The sequence below is a fragment of the Pollicipes pollicipes genome, unplaced genomic scaffold (assembly GCF_011947565.3).
Source record: "Pollicipes pollicipes isolate AB1234 unplaced genomic scaffold, Ppol_2.1 Scaffold_5591;HRSCAF=6616_pilon_pilon_pilon, whole genome shotgun sequence".
NCBI lineage: Eukaryota > Metazoa > Arthropoda > Thecostraca > Pollicipedomorpha > Pollicipedidae > Pollicipes > Pollicipes pollicipes.
Genome location: NW_023596711.1, coordinates 70,790 through 94,408, shown reverse-complemented (window position 1 = coordinate 94,408; position 23,619 = coordinate 70,790). Strand labels below are relative to the sequence as shown.

At 51.7% G+C, this 23,619-nt stretch overlaps 1 protein-coding gene across 1 annotated transcript in view; it reads right to left on the bottom strand.

Moving 5' to 3' along the window:
• Positions 1-23,152, bottom strand: part of LOC119102093 (lysosomal alpha-mannosidase) — a 28,736-nt gene extending 5,584 nt beyond the window's left edge. The window contains exons 1-19 of the mRNA XM_037225457.1: positions 23,025-23,152; positions 18,730-18,832; positions 18,049-18,130; positions 17,012-17,197; positions 12,282-12,363; positions 10,854-10,977; positions 9,836-9,985; positions 9,195-9,331; positions 8,575-8,708; positions 6,941-6,947; positions 6,758-6,891; positions 4,783-4,894; positions 3,750-3,857; positions 3,238-3,352; positions 2,658-2,748; positions 2,194-2,369; positions 1,416-1,539; positions 756-912; positions 353-481 (exon numbers count right to left, since the gene is read on the bottom strand). Of these exons, the coding sequence (XP_037081352.1) occupies positions 353-481; positions 756-912; positions 1,416-1,539; positions 2,194-2,369; positions 2,658-2,748; positions 3,238-3,352; positions 3,750-3,857; positions 4,783-4,894; positions 6,758-6,891; positions 6,941-6,947; positions 8,575-8,708; positions 9,195-9,331; positions 9,836-9,985; positions 10,854-10,977; positions 12,282-12,363; positions 17,012-17,197; positions 18,049-18,130; positions 18,730-18,832; positions 23,025-23,096 (2,223 nt within the window). The 5' untranslated portion in view covers positions 23,097-23,152. The remainder of the gene's footprint in view (positions 1-352; positions 482-755; positions 913-1,415; positions 1,540-2,193; positions 2,370-2,657; positions 2,749-3,237; positions 3,353-3,749; positions 3,858-4,782; positions 4,895-6,757; positions 6,892-6,940; positions 6,948-8,574; positions 8,709-9,194; positions 9,332-9,835; positions 9,986-10,853; positions 10,978-12,281; positions 12,364-17,011; positions 17,198-18,048; positions 18,131-18,729; positions 18,833-23,024) is intronic.
• Positions 23,153-23,619: the final 467 nt, after the last annotated feature.

Below are 23,619 nucleotides of genomic sequence, written 5' to 3'. Positions count from 1 at the left end.
CCGTGACCCGCTGAGCTAGGTCGCCCAGTTACCGGGATCTGCTGAGCTAGGTCACCAGTTACCGAGAGCTGGTGAGCTAGGTCTCCCAGTAACCGAAGCCTGCTGAGCTAGTTCACCAGTTACCGAGATCTGCTGAGCTAGGTCACCAGTAACCGAGACCTGCTGAGCTAGGTCACCAGTTACCGAGAGCTGCTTATCTAGGTTGCCAGCAACTGAGACCTGCTGAGCTAGGTCATCAGTTATTGAGAGGTGGTGAGCTAGGTCGCCAGTTACCGAGACCTGCTGAGCTAGGTCACCAGTAACCGAGATCTGCTGAGCTAGGTCACCAGTTACCGAGAGGTGGTGAGCTAACCTTGGCCTCGATGGCTTGAGCCTCGCCCTTGGGGTTGAAGATGTAAGCGCCCGTGGGCCTCTGTGGACGCTCCCACTTGGACCCACTGGCGTTTCCGTAGCCTTCATACCACATGAAGGTTTGGTTTACCTGAAAACGGCGCCAGCCACTTATGAAGGCTGGTTACGCGGATTAGGAAAACCACTGGATGCACGACGCAGCAGAAGATGACGCGGATGAAAAACGCACAAGCCGTTAGAAAGGCAAAAGTGCATGTGCCCAAGATTATGTTGATTCGAAAATATCTGAACCGGATTCACTTTTAACTCAACGATCGTCCTATTTACCGTATACAAATATTTGACTTTTTGTACGGAGTCCGACATGTGCGAACACGCTACACGCCATCACACGCCAGACCAACCTGAATGTCAGCCTTCCCGGCGCGAACTCTGCCCAGCCGAAGGGTCTCCGGGTCAAGGTCAAGGGTCACGTGACCATTGGAGAGGCTCTGCAGGCCGGGCCGCTCAGTGGACACCTGAGAGGTGGCAGCACCCGGGGCTGGCTGGATGAAGTACCCCCTGGCGGTCAGGCGAGGGGCGTGAGCCTGGTCACGTGACCAGTGACGTCAGCGGAGACGCCTGAGATGATTAGACAGTCAATAACTACGCTGGTGACCATTTGGAAGGTCTCATAGCTTGGGTTGTTACTTACAATCGCTGGGTAGCCCAGAAAGTGAAGCAGTCCATCAACACTTGTCAGCACCGACGTGATGACTTAAGCGAACTATCGGATTCGGGAAAACTTGGTCTGAGCCTCAGGCCAGTAAACAGTTCACAGCCGACGACCAGGACCAATGCGGATGGTCGATAGAAGCCCATTCTGAGCACTGCCAGTCTAGCATGTCCATAGCCGACCAATGCCAGAGGCAGGCCAGTCCGTAGCTGCGGGGCATCTTCAAAGTCAGGGACTGTGAGCCCGGGCGACTGATGATGATAACCAACCACAGCGACTGCGAAAGCACGCGTAACGGGCATGTCCAAAGCCGCAGTCCGCTGCTCCAACACCGGGAGCGGGGGCTCACTTGAAGCCGAGTGGCGGCAGGTCAGAGGCCTGGAACACCAGCTCGGCAACGGCCGAGGAGTTCCTACCCGGTAGAGACAGCACCTCGGCCGGGATGGGGCTCAGCTGGGAGGCCACGGCCTGACCTGTGACGCACCCGGCGGTGTTAGAGGGGGGGGGGGGGGAAGGGCTGCGGCAGACAGCGGGACAGCAGCGAAACGATGTGCCGTACGGCCGAGCGAACAAGCTCTTTTGACGACTGCTTTACAGTGACTTGGTGGATGACTTCCACTAAGTATCAAGCTCGAAACGCATTGGTGTTATTGCTGCGAGCGACGAGACATTCACAGCACTGATGGGAATGTGTTAAGACGCAAATCAACGATCTCTCAGAGGACAGCGTGGCAATGTGCAAACGAAGCCCAGCAGCCTGCCCTGCAACGCTGCAAAGCACGGAGCTCTCAGTGCTGTAACGAATGAGACCTCGATATCAACAAGAAATGCTTTAAGCTCCTAGTGTTTTGCCATTATGAGTTTAGAGTCATGCTAGTGGCTGGGCAGACACTCCCTGCTCAGGCGCAGCCATTAACGGTCGGTGGTCTTAGTAATAAGCATGAAGTTTTGAGCATAGATGATGTGAGCAATGTTCGCCTGACAACGTCGCTTAACCGGCATCTCACGGTATAATGCGGGTGCACGGCTGCCAGAGCACGGACTCTCATCTCAGAGTGATACCTTCTGTGCAGCCATCGGTTGCTAGTCCTCAAACCAAAGCAGCGACTGTCCAGGTGCTGACCTACCTTCCGGATCCAGAATGGTGTAGGCATCCCCGGCCACCGGGATTCGAACCCAAGGACTGACGCTCCGTGACAACGGGTTGTACACGTACGCCACGAACTTGCCGCTCTGCTCGGTCACGTGACACACCGACGTGTTCAGATGATTGCAGAACGTCTGCACCGGCAGGCCCGCCCGGCTGCGGGCAGAAGGGGTTTTGAGAGGTGTTATGCTGAAGGCCTTCGCTCTACTGACGGGCTAAGAATAATCAAGCACGGCAGAACTGGATGCGGGCAAGTGGACCGTGCACTGAACATGTCGTGTGTTCAGACGAGTATCCAACTTAAAAAAAAATATACAGCGCGAAGAGCAAAGAGCCGAGTGCGAAGTCTCCTTCAATGATAAGCTGTGCCCAGTTCAGCATCGCTAAGCATCGCGGCAGTAAGTGGCGCGATGACGTCACACTGGGTATTATGACGTCACTCACGTCAGCGCGTCATTGACGGCGCCCTGGCAGGAGTCGGTGGCTTCGCTCAGGCGCTGGATGTAGTCATTGGCTACGTGCTGTTTCTCAGTGCCTGCAACGATGTCACCGCGATTACCGGCATTGTCAACGTCACGTGCTTTCGAGGTCAAACAAGGTCATCACGTCGTGACCAGGCAGTGCCAGCTGGGCAACGGTTTTGATCGATCTCATTAATGCAGCTGAGTGAGTGGGAACAGAAGCATATGAGGTTTGTCTGCAGCCCATCAACAGCGTTCCCTCCTCGCCGCAGTTGTTTATCAATTACAAACGTTTCCAGCGCTTTAGTGCCATAACAGAACATATACAAGAGAGGCTAATTCGTATTGGAAATAGAACACAACTGCGATCACAGGATATTGCGAACACCCTATCAAGAAACACTAGCTTTCTCTGAACGCGACGGTTCTCCCCCCGGAGTTTTTCCTTCTTTCATCCCCCAAGACATTCTCTCCCCCGTCAGCTAACAAACCGAAGGGAGCCGCACTAAGTCCCCACAGACTCGCCAGCGTCTGACACGGGTCCCTTCCTCGGCCTCCTTCACCTGTGACGGCGTCGTGGTGCTGGTTGACGCCCATAGCGTAGCGCAGATAGTCCACCCGGTTGGGAGTCTCGTACGTCCTCTCGGTCTGCATCATCGCCGTCAGCTGCTTGCACACCTTTGGAAAGGACATGAGCAGCAACGTCACGGTCTGCTCGTGTCATTATGGATATGAGGCAGGCGAAGTATACCAGCATGAATGAAGATGAGTCTGGCGGGTATCACTTCAGTCACGGTGCCCATCGAAAAAATATAGTCTCTTGTATGTCGGATGTGTAAGATGTTTTATTCGTCAGTGCACGCATGCTCAGCAAGTAATACCGAGTTGGCACGACTTACCGCGGTCATCAAACACGCCCGCATCATCTAGCGGAGTTCTTGTGGGCTGAATCCTTATCTCATAATAGTGAAATTTAAATAATCTTATTGATAAATAATAAAACATTCCTGTTTTTAAGGCGCACAACCACTCCGGCACCCTGCCACCTGAAGATGACGTAGGCGTGGTGACGTACCTGGAGGAAGTTGTTGGACTTGCGGATGTAGCCCTTCTGCGCGGGCCTGGAGGTGAAGTACCCACTCCAGTAGGCCCACGGATCGCTGGCGTACGGCATGAAGTCGTCCTGGAGCGTGTCAAGGACGTCATGTTGCATCGGATACGGATCCGCGGATCATCACTCAAGTGAGCGAAACTTTGGGATTACATCAATGCAGACGGACAGCGCTGAGATTTGAGGAACTCGATTGGCACACGTGATTCACGGTAGAAAGAGGCAAACGTTTTCCTGTGGGTCGGGACTAATTACTATGAGGCTGATAACTGTGCGTGAAAAACCTCTCACGTTGGACGCATCTTCGTCTTCTGGTCCGGACGCACAGAATACGCCCAAAGCTTATTTACATGATGCACAATATAATACCTGAGATCTGGCAGCTAACGCTTTGGTTCGTTTCTCAGGCACACCTGAGATCTGGTAACTAACGCTTTTGTACGTTTTTCAGGTACAAATAAACGACAGCACCAGTGTTCGGTCATGTCTAACTGCTTTGGCAGTGAGGAGTGTTGAATCATTGGGATGACGAGAAGAAGCCGCTGAAACCACAGCTGAAACTGAACTGCTTGAGCAGGAACACGAACAACAAAAATACTACGTATACTACAAGTAATAACAATAACAATAAGTGTATTAGTAATACGAATAATGCTAATAACAATAGCGGAAACAATAGCACTGTTCATAATCCTCATAATAATGATGATTTCGTGTTGTCATCGGGGTTCCACGACGCACTCGTTTGCTGAGGCTATATGGCGTCGCCTGCCTCTCACCCTGGCAGGAAGGGCGGGCACAGTGGGGAATCGAACCCTGCACCTCTGGTTTCCCAGAGTCGCAGTGGTTAACGCACGCGCGTTTACCACAACGCTATCGCCCCGTGATCATCTCATGATAGGATAACAAGAACAACAGTAACAATAATAATAACGACAATACAGAAGGTTCCCATGCAAGAATCCCATTGCAAATATCATTTGAGTGGCATTCATACCTCGACGGTGGGCCAGACCAGTTTGGCGTCGTGCAGGGACTTGAGGTAGCAGGAAGGCGTGGAGTAGAACACGTTGACCTTCTCACCGCCGCTTTGGCGGGCGTTCACGTACCTGGAGAACAGGACCACGTCTCACCACTGAACACTTCGGATGGTGCACGACATAGGAGATTAATTCACCTGTGATGCTAGAAATGAATTAGTGATGAAAAAAACAGAACGCAACCATACTGAATTCGCAGTTTTTCGCCAAGAACGTCGTCACGCTATGACATGGCCTGTACAATTTATTGAAAGTAAACAAAGAAAGCATGAAAAATTAACCCAGGTGAACCAACCAGCTTACAGCAATTCTTTGCATTGACCTGACAAAAATACGATATTTTAGTGGTGTACTTTATGCCTTCATTGTCATAAGTATGTCTTCAACAAGCTATCATCCTGCCACAGCACTTCCCTGCACTGAACTGACAAAAACAACCACAGTAGTTTAGTGGTCTACGTTATACCTTCATTGCCATAAGCATGTGTTTAACAAGCTATCATCCTGCCAAGTCTCCCTGGAGCCGCGCTCGGCGTGAGGACGAGGTTCCAGCTTGGAGCATGCTCGCAGATCACTGCCAACAGGCCTACAGCGGTGCCAGCAAAAGAGCTCTCGGTCTTGACATTTGGCCAGAAGCGCAGAAGCCCTACACTGCTGCATTAGCGCATCAAGCTCGCGAGGGGACGGCCATAAGCGCAGAAGCCCGACGATGCTGTATTAGCGCATCAAGCTCGCGAGGGGACGGCCATAAGCGCAGAAGCCCTACGCTGCTGTATTAGCGCATCATGCTCGCGAGGGGACGGCCATAAGCGCAGAAGCCCTACGATGCTGTATTAGCGCATCATGCTCGCGAGGGGACGGCCATAAGCGCAGAAGCCCTACACTGCTGCATTAGCGCATCAAGCTCGCGAGGGGACGGCCATAAGCGCAGAAGCCCTACGCTGCTGTATTAGCGCATCATGCTCGCGAGGGGACGGCCATAAGCGCAGAAGCCCGACGATGCTGTATTAGCGCATCATGCTCGCGAGAGGACGGAAAGGCCCAGCTACCCTGAATTGGTACGACCTACCTATAGACAACATCTGCACCCCCAAAAAGGGATCGCGCCACCCGGGGTACGACCCTTATGAGGCTGTGACCTCACCTGAAGAGCGGTGGGAGGGCAAAGGGCCAGTCGGAGCGTGAGAACATGCCCCTGAGTAACAAACTCCTAGCGGGCTCTTCAGCCAGGCGCGTCCACCGCGTGAAATCGTGACCTTATCCTGCTGCGTGTGTGCTATCGTGACCTGTTCCTGGCCTTAGGACCTTACGCTGCTGCGTGCAAGGTAGCCCAGTAGGACCGTCAATAAGTGCGCTTCGCCCGCCGACAGCACGATACGAGCTTGGTTTCGATTCGATCGTTGGCTACCTTTGCACATTGCGATAGCTGACCATGGTGCCTACGTTACAGCTGAGGGCAGCTTGGCAATGACGCCTATTTTAAGAAAGGGGACAGGACGCACGTCGTCGTGGACCCTTCTATGGGGCACCAGCGACTACCATGGTTATATAATGGAGCCGGGACCATGACGCTAGCAGGATTCGAACCCGGACCTTCCGCGAAGGAGCCCTGGGTTGTAACCACTCAGCTAATACCCCCCCCCCCCCCCCCTGATGTAGTTTAGTGCAAGTACTGCAGCGCATGCGCTGACATCAGAGGTGCGCATCAGTGATGTGTTTATGAGCGCTTGAACAATCCAGTTGCCAGTGGTTAAGAATCACTACAGCGGGCTGCCCGTAATCAGAGGCCGTGCGCGGAAAGCATCCAGAAGAACCAGGGCACTGCGCAACCCATGCACAGACCATTGCGCACATGCGCGTCTGAACAAGCTTATGCAGGGTCTTACGGACGTCTCAAAATCACTCCACTGATACAGAGAGCAATGCACTCACTTGATCAGCTTGTCAAGGTTTTTATACCAAACGTGAGCGTCCTGATACTGGAAATCGCTGCCCATTGTCATGACGATGTTGTTGCTCTTGTACCATTTACTCTGCTCCTTCGCAGCTTTCAGAAAATCGTTGACCTGTGGTCGACACCACGCTTTGATGATTTAGCCGCACTGAGCCAATTACCGTGGACCTGCACACCGCACATTGGCCAGCTTACCTGGCGGGGCAAGGCATTGTATTATGTTTTTCAGCTGAGCGGGGGTAGCTCGGCCATACATTCAGCGCCACGGTGCAGGTGTGAAGAGGCTTTGCGAGAGGACTACGGCCAAGGTGCCGTAATAGAACAATATGTTGCTATGTTTGGCGGTCTAATCCGCTGATATGGCAAAGGATCGCAAAGAATTGCTATGTTCACTATACTGTAACGAATAAGCAGGTGATCCATTTTTCAGAGCTCAACTAAACAGTATAAGACGTCCATAATCGCTGTTGATGCCCTGAGCGGTGGTGGTGTTTCACGGAGGCCTTTTGATTCAATACACGGCAAGTAGTGGGATGAAAAAATAAAACGAAAAATTAAAAAATACGGAATATATTCCGAATGACGTCAACCAATCCGACCAAACCAACAAAACTACTAAAGAAGACGACCTGACGTATGCACGTGCATTTTCATGATTTATAGTGTGACATATTCCGTCGTTGATGGTGCTCCTTCCCTAACTGTTATCCACTGTCATACGGAGTCTCGCTAACTCGATGCCCGTCTTCCACGTGAACGCACAGCTGTTCAAGCAGCTATGAGAACATAGCAACATTTCAGCACGTGTCAAACAACCGGCATGCTGCCATTCCCAAGAAACTGCTCATCCGTTGTAAATGCAAGAGGCTGCAGGACCGCACACGGCCTCTAGCAGACAATGCCAACGAGGCCAGGCGCCGTCCGGTATCTTATCTCACCCCGGTGAGGTCAACGCCTTGCAATGTGGACGGCCTCCGGACGACCGATAACAGGACGACGGTCCCACATCGGAAACCCCGACGAGCGGGCAAACATTCTCAGATAAGAACGGTGCGATGCAGCCGTCCCCAGCTGAGAACGTTCGATACAGACATGACGGATGCCCCGCGGCGGGTCGGTTGCTCGAACTGGGGACCCCGCTGGAGGGCACTGGATGGCCTCCGACACCAGCTGTTCGATGCCAGTGACCCTTCACATTCCGTGTCTAGCCACTAGTGTATAGTTTAACACAAATCACCGGGAAGATGGCGGACCATTCGGGAATGAGACGTCGATTTTTTTTGTATTTCTGGTACGCTTTGAGACGGTTTCAGCCTCATACTTCTGTGGCAAGGGAAGCGTTGGACGTGTCAACTGCGGCAGTGACACCAAGCTCGAATCATGCGTGGCCGTGACAGGTGTGCCTTGAAACTTGTTTGCTTGTTGTTGTCTGGTCAGGTTCAGTGGAAACTGATTCATCAGCTACAAGATGTGGGGGAATGTGCCGCCGACGTAACGGTTATGTCTGGAGGAACACTGACATCCTACAGAGAAAAGGATTGCTGTCAGATTTGGAAGCTAGCTGTATTTTGTGAACTAAACAGTGCCAGTAAATTATCGAAACGTTGTGAAATGCTGCGGCAAATTAACACCAGCAGAGCACGAAGAAGCACAAATAAAGCAGTCTGGAGATAATACAAGATGCGGACATTACCCACACAAAGCCCGTATTAATCAACAGTGTTAGTGACCCAACGCCAAATTAAGTCCCAGATAACGAGTTTTAGAGTTAATAAAACACATGAAGATGGCATACTTGATGAGCTTGTCCATGTTTTTAAACCACATGCCGGCGTCTTGATAATGAAAATCTTCTCCCATTGTCATGACAATGTGGTTCGTCTTAAACGACTTTGCCTGCTTCTTGGAATATGCAATAAAATCATCCACCTGTAAAACAATCAGGTTGCATACAACCATGAGGAGAGCGAGCTAATATGAAACCACATGCCGACGGGCTGCTCAGACAATCGCGATTTCTGCAATTCAACATTTTCCGTTAACAACTGGCCACGCTGTCCTAACTGTACGCAACTGCGCCCGAAATGCGTCAGGCAGGAGGGCACTGTCCACAGGGAGCGTGATTTTTGTAATGCCGGTGTGCTTTGCTGTAACGAATTAGCATTCGGCCCGAATAACTTATGTCATAGTGCGACTTGGAACCTTCGGCTGTTCGTCTTGAACCACCATGCTAAAATCGTGTATTTTTGCAGCTACTCGGAGTTCCAAGTGTTCAAGGAAACGTTTGATGTTGCAATACGATAAATAACCATAGACACGCGCATTTAATTTGTCCGAGGAATTAAAAAAACTACTTGCAATCACCGTTGCACAAAATCATCAGCCATTAACGCCGGGCCTGGCGTGCGGACCCACCTTTTCATCGACATTGTAATCTTTCAGCCGCTTGTCGTCCATGATTGGTTGGTCGTTACAATTGACGTCATAGCAGTGGCCGGGGGGCGGAGCGTAAATGTTGTAGAGGGCGCCCGTGAAAATCTCTCCAGTCTCGCCTGGGGCATCAACAGCAATTACGGCAAAACGGTCGCCACATGATAACGGAAACTAGGACGAAAGGAAGGCTATCAGGAGCTTTCAGAGCTGTCAGCTTTCAGAGCTGTCAACTTTCGGCTGTCTTGTTTGCTGGTGGGTTACTGAAGAAAAGACTGTCCTGCTGGAAGTATGCACGGTACTTTATGCGGTGTTTGTGATGGGTTACATCTGTTTTAGGTAGTTCTGGTTTGCACAAACATGCACAATGAATGAAATGGCGTTATGCTGGCATGTCATGTGTGTCAGCTCATCATATTCTATCACCTGAGAGACGTGACAAATGAGGCAGCGACGACAGTGTTCGAGCAGTTGTGCGTTGTTTGTCGAAGTCGATACTGTGTCACCTGATATCGGATAAGCTGCAGAGGGACAGTAAGAAGTGCCCTTTGCGCGCAGGACTTGGTCAAATCAGGAACATAAAGCAGAGGAAGGAGGAACACTGCATGCCGTTGCGCGGCGCCCACGGCCCGTTAGCGGCGTTACCTTCTGGTCCACATTATAATCATGCAGCCGGCGGTCATCCATGATCGGCGCGTCGTCGCAGAGGATATCGAAGCAGAAGCCGGACGGAGGCTGGTACATGTTGGGCAGCACGCCCGTGAACAACTCCGAGCCTGCGCTCCCAGCGTGTTAGAGGCTGGGCCGGATGGACCACGACCAATTCCTGGCAGTGCGCTTGGGATTCCGAGCCCGGAATGACCATGCGATGATTGCGAAGTGGGAAGAGGGTGGGCAGACGCGGATTTGAGCCTGCACACTGAGCGACGGCAGGTTCCATTTATGTATACGAGATCGGCAATGATGTGAGCCGAGGGTTGAAGCACAGGCTTCATGCAACGCAGATGACGTCATAACACGTGGTCAAGTGATCAGGTCAACGCCATAACAATGTGGAAGGTGGGAACGAGAAACCGCAGTGGATAACTCCAGGGGTGATTACTCACGGGTCAAAGGCAGTTGAAATATGCATGTTAAAGGGACTATGGCATACCAAACAGGGTTACACCACATAAGAGGTTTTCAACTCACAAGTTCCAACACAAAAATACTGTCGCTTTCGTAATATCGTTTTCTCACGCTTCACAATCACAAGGTCACCACATTTTTAAACAATAACGACATCGTAAAGCAGAGTGTTAACTGCTCTGTGTTAGAGCAGAGTGTTAATGTGCAGAGTTAACTCTTCAAACTTCAACTTCAACTTCAACTTCAACTTCAAAGATATCGGATTAATCTGGGGAAAAATTCCTAATATTCTTTGCGCTGGGCTCAAGAAATATTCGTCGATGAGTAATGCATTTAAAATACCGTATAAATACACTCCTAGCTCACCATAAATATCACGACACAAGAGACACTGATAGAGTGGTGCGCGAAGCACAATTTGTTAACTCATAGCTTAATGCAGGCTGTAGAGAAGTAAATGACTATCCTGACACCCGAGTACGCAGCGACTGGGAGAAGGGCGCACAGAGTACTGACCAAGGTCCTGACTGGCAAGCCACACCATCTCCATCTCCGAGGCGTTCATCCGCCGCTTCTTGTCGTCGTAGTCCAGACGGCCGAAGAAATAGCCGTCGAAACCCATCTGGGCAAACATGTTCGCCTGCGGAGAGGCAGATCCAATCAGATCGGAGGCGAGCATTGACAGATCCAATCAGATCGGAGGTGTGCATGGTCAGATCCAATCAGATCGGAGGTGGGCATGACCACCTCGGCACTGCTAACCTAAAACAAATCGCATCGTCCATCAAGAACAGCCAAAACGTATGCCTGTTTCGTTGAGTTGCGTTCAAACTGAAGAAACAATGGCGTCCGCACCGACCTCCGTCCAACTTTTTCTTGGAGCCCTGCCCCATTCAGGAATCAAAATCACAGTGATTGGAGTACATAGCATCACGAAACTATAGGGTGCACTTGCATACACACACACACACACACACACACACACACACACACACACACACACACACACACACACACACACACACACACACACCACACACACACACACACACACACACACACACATATATATATATATATATATATATATATATATATATATATATATATATATATATATATATATGACATATTACATGTCACATATTCACGGGCAAAATAGTCCACCTTAATATTCCACTCTCCAAACATGTTACAATGTTAAAACCTGGGGATCATATACAATATCGCAGGGCAACATTCCGTCACGAAGCCACTCGCATATTTCTGAGCCATGGCGCTGCTTAATAGTGCACTTCAGCGAACCCTGTACTAGAGGAACAGCTTACCATGGTGCAGTCTCCGTGTGTACGTCAGCGGATCCTGGACCGGAAGAGCGTCTCACAATGATGCTTTCCCCGTGTGTACGTCAGCGGATCCTGGACCGGAAGAGCGTCTCACCATGATGCCGTCCCCGTGTGTACGTCAGCGGACCGTGCACCGGAGGAGCGTCTCACCATGATGCCGTCCCCGTGTGTACGTCAGCGGATCCTGGACCGGAGGAGCGTCTCACAATGATGCTTTCTCCGTGTGTACGTCAGCGGATCCTGGACCGGAAGAGTGTCTCACCATGATGCCGTCCCCGTGTGTACGTCAGCGGACCGTGCACCGGAGGAGCGTCTCACCATGGTGCCGTCCCCGTGTGTACGTCAGCGGATCCTGGACCGGAGGAGCGTCTCACCATGATGCCGTCCCCGTGTGTACGTCAGCGGACCGTGCACCGGAGGAGCGTCTCACCATGATGCCGTCCCCGTGTGTGCGTCAGCGGACCGTGCACCGGAGGAGCGTCTCACCCTGATGCCGTCCCCGTGTGTACGTCAGCGGACCGTGCACCGGAGGAGCGTCTCACCCTGATGCCGTCCCCGTGTGTACGTCAGCGGATCCAGGACCGGAGGGCCGTCTCACCTGCTCCTTGGTGTGTCCGAACGGGTCGATCTGCCAGGCCACCCGAGGAATACCGCACGGCCCGAAGTGGTCGAACAGCGTCCTGGAACATGACGGCATCGGAGGCTGCGCTGGCGATCAACCGCCAATTCAACTCCCCGGTAAGATTTGGGGCTTGGTATGATGTCTAACGCGGGCGACTTGCGGAGCGAGTCTGCCACTGCCACTCAAACAGCAAGCGCGCTAAAAACCATCACACAGCAGACTTGTGCTCTCTGCCTGCAGCACTGTACTCAAACAGCAAGTGTGCTATTCACCATCACGCAGCAGGCTTTTGCTGTCTGCATGCAGCACTGCTGCTCAAACAGCAAGTGCGCTAATAACCATCACACGGCAGGCTTGTGCTCTCTGTCTGCAGGTGCCGAAGCCTCTTCAAGCGGAATGCAGCGCAGCTCCTTGCGTGCGGAGCCACTTATATTTCGTATTTCAGGTCCATCGAGTTCCTCGGACCGCCATCTCGTGAGCTACTGTCATTTCGTAAGCTACCATCCTGCACACCCATGCTGAGGGGGTATCGAACCCAGCGTACCTGCCCTGGGCGTGCAACATGCGCGATTATGGTCACGTTTTGAAGTGGCCAAGAAAGCGGCCACTATAGGATCTCCGCCTTCTTACTACATGCTACAGAGCCATCAGAGCATTACCTCTGCCTCCTCAGTACATTCTGCACATATAGCCGTGCCTGACGGGCTCCCTCGCCGCTGACAGCCCCCACCACGCCGCGGTGCGGAGACAATGGGCACCTTTTGTTTCGCAAAGGTTGTACTGGAATCCGTTTTCATAAGGCTCACGGCTTTAAGTGTGTGACAATAAAAACGATAAAAAACAGCGCATTGGCTATTAACGTTTTAGTGAAGTAAAGCGGCAGCAATTGGATTTACTTATCACAAACGACAGTTACCGGAATCGTTTTGAAAATGGCTGCTTTGAGGACGCAATGTCAGTTTCAAGACCTTGTCCTATTTAGATGTATTCTTTCAACTTCGTGCGCCAAACACCGTTTTCGCAAAGAATATCCTGGGCGGGCTATGGACAAACATATTCATTGACGACATGTCCACGGACTCGTTCGCAGATGGATGAAAGCGGTCTTGCCCGTCTAAGCGAATTACCGCACGTGGCTATGGCACAGAAGGCTCGACTATTTTCGTGCTAGGTAGCAATAAAGGGCATCGCTACATCATGCTTCGACCTTTGCTGATATTCCGGTTTGTCATTGCGCGATTGCAGAAGTTTTTTTTAGTATGCGTAGCGCAACGGTAAGATGACTCCAAGGTGGCGGCATGGTGGCCATGCAATTTTATAAGCTGCGGGCAGAAGCGTGTCGCGCGTCCAGTTGAAATTTGCGACCATTCTCAGCCTGTTAAAAAAATAAGTGCATCGGGTCATCACCCCTTGCATCTCTGTCAATATTGTATCTACATATCCAGGAACGCGAGAAAAAGGGTCCAGGGAGCTAGGGTGCTGAGCCATCGCCCCCGCCCCCCTCAGCTTTCTGAGAATCTAAGATTGACCCTTCGGATGTAGACTGGAAAGAAGAAAAAGCAAATTCAATCTGCCTCCCTCGAACTTGAGAGGGAGCCCATTATCTTGCAGTTACCAACTAATCAGCGCTCGATGTGGGGTTATCTGACATGATAAAGTGAACCCCTGAAGTCGTGGCCATCAGCTCACAGTGCTCTGTGCGGAAGGACGTTGAAGGCTGGTGCGCTCTACAAGAAGGACGTGTGCTCCCCAGCTCGGACCTATCGCCGGGACACCCAGAGACCGCGATGCTCTGCAGCGATCGAAAACTCCGGAAGTGGGCGTTGTGCGTGGGCTACGAAAATGTACTATTTGACTTCATGCAGATACTGGGATGGATTCTCAAAATTTCGCTCGAATCGTCGTTAGAACGTGACAGTGATGAATCAAAAGACGTGGATTCTGCCTACGTGTTGAAAGTTATCCGACATCATCACCAGGCACTGGCTTTTTTGACGTTGTTGTTTGATGTCATGATGCTCTGCGGAGTGAAAAAAAGAGCTGGCGCCTGATCGCGCCCTGGCTGATTTTCAATGCCATAGTTGTGTTTATCAGCCTCTTCGTAACAATCGCCGGCCTCGCAAGCGTCGTTCACGATCGTGATGTGTCATCAATCACACTGATGACGACCCTGCTCTGTGCTGTCATTTTCAAATGCTGCTGGTATGTAGTGGTGCTCATATACTGCTGGAGAGTCCTGCGACTACCGTCGAAGAAGAAGCCTACCCCGAAGTAAGCCTCCTAGGACAGAAGGACAAGAACAGCCCGGCAGCGAGGTGACCCCAGCGCCTTGGGCACACGTCGATGCGCCAAATTCTAATGTGGCAGCCGCCACGGCCGTAACTCCGCGACATCTGCAGGAATGACGTGGGTGACGCAACACCCAGCCCCGCTCGGACAGACAAAGGTGCCGACGGCCGCTCTCGGACAGTGCCGACGGCCCCGCTCGGACAGACCGAGGTGCCGACGCGCACCCAGAGACAAGCTAGGTCTGCTGTTTCCACATTCTCTACAGCACAGCCCAGTGCAGCGATGGGCGCAACGGCCTTTTGTCTAAATCGAATTTCGAGTTACGGCCCAGCTTGAGGTGGAAGTCCAGCACCTCTCCGCCAGCAGCTGTGTTATGTTCAGTCTCGTACTTAGAAGTTTCGAGTCCTACGCTGTAGAGTTTCCGAAAATGGTCAACTGTGTGCAAAGCGTGTAAATCCCTTAGGTACGTAACCATACTTTTTGTAAATATTCTGAAGTGTGTGCTGATCATGGCGACATGATATAAATAGGTTGCCGCCCACATCCTAGCCATAGGGTCACATCTGTAAACGTGACTGCTGTTCCCATCGCGGTTGATGGATATTGTATCGACTAGCGGTTAAGATGCGTAAGCCACATGTACAGGGTTCGATTCCCCGCGATGCCCGGCCTTTCTGCCAGAGTGAGAGGCAAGCGACGCCACAGAGCCTCGGCAGTTGAGCGAGTCGTAAAGCGCCCATGACGACAAATTGCTTCTATATATTGCTTGTTTGCGACAGTGATTTAGCTTTTTCATCAATAAGCGCCGAGCACTCAGGCAACTATCAGCCAGTATCCATCCTACCAACGGTTGCCCAGATTGAACAACGCGCTGCGTATGAGCCACTGCCAGACCAATCAGAATCCGCTGATAGCCAGCGATTAGCGGCGTACGGGTGCTAATCTAACGCCATCTGGAGTATACTACAGGAAGTAATGCTGAAATTATCTTCCACCAGGTAATGTTAGCAGGCAGTATGATGACATCATACCGGACAAGAAATGACAAATGTAGTTCACCCATTTAATCAGCCGGGCGTTTCCACGCATGCACGGAGAACGGATCAAACACCCGCCAAAGTCCGTCTCGGATCTTGATCTGCTGCGTCGCACGTGCCTATCCAGCACTTACTTTATCAAACCCGATCTTTTTCTATCACAATCGCCCACATGCCGTCTAAATGATTGTCAGAAAGCCCTGCTAACGGTATTCCAATAAATCGCAGCAGGACAACACACCTAATAAACAGAGTGCTATGTACAACATGACAAGATGTCGCAAGCTCATTTGAACACAACATATTTGCATTGTACTTCTTTATGCCCAGCCTATCCACGAAATGTCCAGCCACTCGTTCTTATGCATATACATTGTATACCGTAACACATTCATCTGTCTCCAATGATAACTCCTGTATTATTAAAGATATTTCTCTGATATTCAGAGCCAATCTAAACTCTGATTTATGATTTAACGGCAAAGGATGGTAAAGAAATCAAGCAAATAAGTTAATTATCGGCAGTTTTGGCCCTTTGGTCTGGTTACGTCAAGATTAGCAAAATTGCCAGCAATCATACAGCACAACTCGGAAAGACACAGCGTTCGATTTGAGTTCGAAGGATGGAGTCGCGTTTTCTTCTTGAATTTTGAACCGAACATCATCGATAGCTGTTGGTCGCGACCGCTAAACTGACCAGGAGCGACACGAGCAGCGCGCATCCTCTTCACACCAAACACCGTTTGCTTCGCCTCAGCTGCGTTCCACAGACACCGTTCTCAGATACCTATGTTGCGCTGAATGGCGTGAGCGCACGCATGGCTCAAAATCAAGTGGGAACCAAGTGAGAACGGTGAGAAAAATTGAGAGCGGAATCAAATGAGAACAAGATTAAGTGAGAGGCCGCCAAGCGATTCATCCTGACGTCATCCAGGGCAGATTTTGTTTTGGACACGTGCTGGGCGCTAAATGTTCCCAACTCATTCCGAGCGGCATGTGCCATCACGCCATGCTGAGCAGCATGTGCTCTCACGTCATGCCTCTTCACCTCAATCCGAGGGACGCTTGTCCTAACACATCCCAAACAAACGAACGCCCTCATCCCACTGCGGCCCCATTCAGAGCAACCCTGTCTTCAGCTGACATCGAGCTAAACATGCTCACATCCCATGACGAGCCACAGAAGGTCCGACATCATATCGAGTGGAATGTTCTCACCCATTTCCGGGCGACACGTTGCTTGCCTTGTACCGAACGACATTTGGAAGGCATATGGAGAACTTTGCTCAGCTAACCTAAGCCGACGCGACGAGACTCTGTGCTCTCAGGGTCACGAACGACATGTGTTCTCACCTTTCCCCGAGCGACAAATGTTCTCACCTCATGCCGAGCGACATTTGGTCGATGACGGCGTTGTAGTGGACGCAGGCCTCGTCGTTCATGCTCCAGCCGCCGCCGATAAACTCGAGCCGTCCCTCGTTGACGAGGTTCTCCACAGTGGCGATTGTCTGCTCGTCCTGCTGCAGGTACCAGCGCCAGAAGAACGCCGTCTCCACGTATATGAAACTGAAACAAGGTTCACGTCTCACTATCATTGGCGCCCTGTTGGCCAGATGGGCGAATCGGCCCCGGGAAACAAGACGTAACTGTATTCAGCCTGGCTGGAGGACACTAATGCTTAGACTGCACGGGCCGAACGGTCGGACGACAGACGGAGGACAGCCTAGGCGGTACAATGATTCAGGTGGGAGACAAACGCATCTTCAGGCTGGGGGCGGACGAACATCTTGATGCCAGGTGAACGAGTAGGCAGAGGGAAGGTTACCGATCGCGTCTGCGCTACATTTAAGTCCATTCAAAGCGAGATTAATTTCCAAACCTACGTGTGCGTTTTGTGTACGGGAAAGCCTGTGGGCGGATGAAGCCGATGACCGAAATCACATCGACTGAAACCGATGTGATATGTTGTTTGCAAGTACCAGACAGCTCCTGAAGTCTACTCCGAAGTAATAACCGCAAGTTTTGCGTAAGTGTTTGTGTAATGAAGGCCAAGTACGCATTGACACTTTATTTCTCTACATGTTTTAACAACAATTTTGCAGCATACGCATGGTTTATCGTACGTCACCTTAAGGGATAGATATCGTCGCATATAGGATGATTCAGATGATAATAGTATGTTTCATTTCCCAGAACCCATATCGCTTTCTTTGCTCACAATCAACCGAAGAACACCCGCGAGGATTTAACTGGCAGAGCATCACCTGACTCTGAAACACACGGGAACAAATGTATATTGACACTCAAGACCACTCCGTCGTTACGATCAAATGTATAATGACACTCAAGACCACTCCGTCGTTACGATCAAACTGCACAACGAGAGGCGCCAACCGGCTCTCTTCGAACCCCCTTACCGTTTCTCTGGATCCTTGACCAGCTCTTGTATCACCGAGTCCAGGATGTACTGAACGCCAGCCCGCTGGATCTCGGACTTGGCTGAAACGGCCGCATCAGTGACGCCATACACTGAACGCTAGCCCACTGGATCTCAGACTCGGCTGAAATGGCCGCACCAGTGAGAGGAAGGGGGAGTGGCAAAGGAAACGGATGCCCCCTACCTACCAACATCAGGACGCAAGAGTAGGTTTTTTCCCACTCAAAATTTTTGGAGGGCCCTTCCGAGTCAGCTGAAGACTTTGCAGGTACACGTGTCTCGCCTAAACGCAAGACAACGAGGCCTCAATAACTAAAAGAGGTACCAAATCCGGCTCAGAATACTCTTGCCAGCATCAAGTAGCCCGTTTTCTGGATCCCGATGTCCTCAAGAGACCCTTTCGCTGATTCTGGAGGCCTTCGTTATGAATAAGCAGTTCTTTGCTCTGGACTAGGAGGTTCGCCCTCATATAAGGAGGCTCTTTTCTGAACCAGGAGGACCTCTCATGCATCAGAAGGTCGCTGCTTCGAACCATGATGCCCTGTTTTGAGATAATTAGTCTATTAATATAATAACATAAAATAAAAATAATAAAAACATAAAAATAATATATAAAAAGCGCGCTGCCTGCGCACCGCGCGAACACGCGGTCAGTTCTAACCTCCGTAGAAGTACTGGTCGACGGTCTTCAGCCAGCCCACGTCGTCGTGTGTGTGTGGTACCAGGTGCACGTTCAACATGTCCTGCTTACCCGCCGGACATTTCTGAAACATAGCCATGTTCTCATGTCTGAAGGGTAGCGCACCCACACTTCTTGCGGCTTGCCGTGTTGCGGCGTATGCAGTACGTGTTTCACATCGCCGCATCATAACGCCTTGCTCGGCCGATCCCCGGCCGTCCCCCGACCTCTTCACTGCGCCACAGCCGTCCGTGAGCGGCGATGGCTTCTCGGGCGGCGCTCTTATCTCGGCGACCACTTCCTGCAGGGGTCATTGACCACTTCCCGCAGGGGTCATTGACCGTTACGTGCAGCGGAGAGCGAATCAGCAGCGCCTGAGTGGTCTGTGCGGCTTATCGCAATACCTGCGTGGTGCCTCTGTTTGCTTCTACGCAAGCCAGCACAAGCGAACTGCGGGCTGCTCCGAGGGGCGTGAGGCCAGGGGCTTTATCGGAGGGCGAAGGCCCCACTTAGCGCAGACTCGGATCAAAAGCCACGCCTGCAAACAACCCATCAATAGATTATATAAATTGTCCAGTGCATTAGCGAGGAACTTTATCAACATAGATGAGGCAGTAGTGTTTGCCTTACTCTTCGGAGAAAAGCAGGACAATGGAGATATAGTTGGATTGATATTTCGGCAACATACCCGTATCGAAGCAATAGCAGAAGTAAATCCGAAATTGCACTGGCAATTTGGAATACACGTCGAATTATGAATTGAATTAATACTGTCGAATTCTATAATTCATACTATAATTAATACTGTCGAATTCAAAATTCCACCGGCAATTTTGAATTCTGGAATATAAATGGACTACAAACATAAAGAAGAAGGAATGTAAATGAACTACAAATATTTCCAATACCAATATCTGAAAATAGTAATATTCCAACCTGAAAATGAAACAAGGCCAAAAGAATAGCAAACTTCACCGTCCCCAGCCATCTTCCGGTTCCTGCATGGGATACCCGCGGAGACGCTGCGCAGGCCCATTTGGTCGCCTAACCGCCATCTTATAGTGTACCCCTGACACATTTCCATCCACCCAGCCTGAGCCTGAATCATGAGGGTGCAAAGGTTGCTTCTCAGTCTCTTGTTTAAAATGTAAGCCGTGTTGCACACGAGCGGACATTCCATACTTTTTTCGTTGTCTTATACAATATCTTAAGGTCGCATCCTTAAGGTCAACAGGGCCAAGGTCAATACCCTGTCGTGACTGACCATCACCTCGTTTTCCATTTTCATTCTACAGCGATCGTACTCACGCTAACCCACACGATAAATGTGTTCATGCCCTCGGACCTCTTGTAGGCGGGGTTACCAAGCACACCGATTTTACGATCTAAGTACAGTTTTACCGTGCTCGTGTCACGTTCCCACTCACATGCATCGTCATAGTCAACGGGTGTCCCCATCCACACACCTGACGTGACTTCCAAACCTACACAGCATATACTTACCAAACAGGTATCTTGTGACCATATTTGGCCGCTATCCAGGCCCCTCCCTGGATAGATAGTCGTCAGGCACCTAAGACGTCGTCGCACCAGAGCTGGTTCATGGCGCCCACCTCACCCGGTCCCGACCGGCCACTGACCTTACAAGTTCAAGGTCGCGCCGACCTTCAAGCGCTCGATGCTATCGTACCCTTCCTGGAGTTGATGGCGGATTCGTGCTCGGAATGGCATAATTAGCGGATCCAAGCGTGTTGCAGCCAGTAACATACCCATTTCGGCTGATGTATTGATGGTACATGTCAACACTATCGGCAATGGCGGTGGCTGTGGCGGGCGGTATGGTGGTGGCTGTTGGTAACAGATCGCCGGATTGGCACCGTGCTGGTCCGATCAGCGGTGACTCGGCGCTGGTCCGGTCAGCGGTGACTCGGCGCTGGTCCGGTCAGCGGTGACTCGGCGCTGGTCCGGTCAGCGGTGACTCGGCGCCGGTCCGGTCAGCGGTGACTCGGCGCTGGTCCGGTCAGCGGTGACTCGGCGCTGGTCCGGTCGGCGGTGACTCGGCGCTGGTCCGGTCGGCGGTGACTCGGCGCTGGTCCGGTCGGCGGTGACTCGGCGCTGGTCCGGTCAGCGGTGACTCGGCGCTGGTCCGGTCAGCGGTGACTCGGCGCTGACCCGTTCGGCGGTGACCTGATGCTGGTCCGGTCAGTGTGCCCGGCAGTGTGCATGCCTCGGGGCAGCTGAACCGAGGTGACCTGACCGAGGTCGCGTAGGAAAGCCAGGGAGTCCTACCTAACCGTTGGGAAGGGAAGGCCAGGCGACCACGGATGTAACAGCATATCATGGGACCTACCTTGAGAAAACAAGTGATCAATGTCTTAACTTTAACGGCTTAACCTGCACTGGAAAAGGACAGGTGGCGATGTCTGGCCCATGCAGGCACTGCAACTAAAACTCTAAAGCTCTAAAAAAACTAAAGCTCATGACTACTAAACTAAAAACTAAAGCTCATGACTAGGCACCGGCCCAGTGTGGCCTCTAACGGGCGTTGAGCCGCGAGTATGGCCATAATTCAACATGCATTGGAAGCGCGTCAGCGAGAGCACCAGTTGTATGCACCACTTACTCACTGAAACCTTCGGACGCCCGCAGTATCGACATAAAGCTGATGCTGGCAGTCCATGGCGGGCAGGCAACCCGCGCGTCGCGTTCCGTTTTTGAAAGAAAAAATATTGGCACCGCCTCTGTCAATACGGCCCGCCCGACCGGCAGGCGAGTCATGCAATTACTACGTTTGCACGCGACACTAAACAGCCTGCGAACGTGAACACGCATAGGCATTTGAACGTTGCGGCGAGGCGTCCATGGCTGTGACGGCAGACAGAGCTGGCTGGAGCAGACAGCACGGTTGGACAGCAGGGCCGATGGCTGTAAGGTCGGGTCTACTGGGTTCATGCGTTCATTGCATCATTCTAATGGCTTTATGCTTCAAGCAGCGTCAGAGCGGTCCATTAAAATTGTGCAGGCCAAAAATGACCTGTTGACCAAAATATAAAAAAAGCCATATGCTGAACAGGGCTGTTTTAACAAGTTAAAGGCTTTCATTCGCAATTTTCATACCGTGTGCAAATCCCAACAATTATCCAAAACGACCATGAACTTCACAATAGTGCACGATATCTTGAGTGCGCTAGAATCACCCAAAGCTTAAGAAATACGCATGCACGACATGACATATGGCAATACGAAAAAATAAAACTAGCGTGCCGAAATGTTGACCAAGTGACTGGAAAGTTAATGAAGTTGATTTGAGCATAGCATCTCGTAAGTACTGCAGTTTTACTCCCCAATGTCTTTTCTATTAATGGCAGGTCCTGATAGCTCACCAATCATGTGTTTGAAATTTGTTTCCAAGATGGGACACCCGTTATTGGTATATCAGGCGATATGCGTGACAGTTGACAAGTTTGTCCAAGCCTCTGTGTGGCAGCACGATGGCATGTTGTTGTTCAGCCGTGTTATTCCTGTCCCGTGTTGTCACGGCCCCCGGTTGCTCAGCGCGCAGACCGGCCTCTGTGGATTATCTCTGCCGCGCAGGGGACCTTCAGCAGAAACACGTGACTGTACAGCAACGGTGGGCCGACAAACGGGCCGGGTCTTTTCTTAGACGAAAACCGCAGGTTTGCGGCAGGTCATGTTCCGCGCTGTTGTCATTTTTACGTCCACCTCTCACTCGGTTTGGGCAACAGTGTGATGCTTTCGAGATCGGTTTCGAAAAACACCACATGATGTACTTGTGACTGTTAGATCACGTCGCGTTACATAATTGTTACATCATGTGTATGCGATTGTAGGTTCCGGCTTTTCGGTTACTACTGTCCGACAGCTTAGCTCATACTTTAAACAAAGAAGAGCGACGTGCGCAAACGATGCATGACAATAGGCCGTTGGCATCAACACCCTTGGAATTGGATTTGAGATTGGTTAAAAACAATAGGGGTCAGGTGTGGGGTTGGCTCGAGCTTGTAAAAGGCCCGGAGGAGCCAGAGCGGGAATCCACTTTGCATACCGGGCGTCGGGATCAGTGTGAACTGTGCTCGACTGGAACTGCGCACACATCTGCAGCTGAGGGCACGCCAAGGCCACCAACACACGGAAATCACTTATCGGTTCTCGCCCCTAGGCTTGTTATATAGCCCGCGTACCCGTCCGTGCCCAATTGGCGAGACACACGCTGGGCGGCACGTGCTCTGAGGACGGATCGGCCGGTCATAACTCACGTCGTATCCACAGATCTGCTCCCGCGGGGCGGCCAGAGCGGCCGCCGCCATCGCCAGCACCCTCAGCCACATCTTGATCCACGTACGGCACCGCCGTTCCCCGTGCACCCTCTCTGCCGCCGGCTCCGCCAGCGACTGCCCGCATCTGTGCAGGGGCAGACCGTATCTCGCCGGGGTCTGGTATCGGTCACACGGGCCGATGGGGGGGGGGGGGGGGGGCGGTGTCCTGTGTCCCGCTACCGCGCCGCAACCACTGATAGGCACAGCAGGGGCGGTGGCAGGCAGCGAATACGGGGGGTGATATGACGCCGCGGTCTGTCCAAGGGCGGGCCCAGGCGGTACGGTATGGGATAAGGTCAGGTAACTTCTGTGACGGGATGGACAACATGCCCACATTTGGCGATGTAGGTGTAAAGGCCATAGATCGCTCAAAAACAAAGCCACAAGACAGACGTCACGTGTCACCGAAGAGAACGACACCACGCACCAGCATCCAGGGGCGCCTTGCATGGTTAACTCGCGTGGTATCCACAGAGCGCGCGGTGCCAGTGTAAACACGAGGGTCACGTTTGGGGCGGCATGGACTGGTGATGAG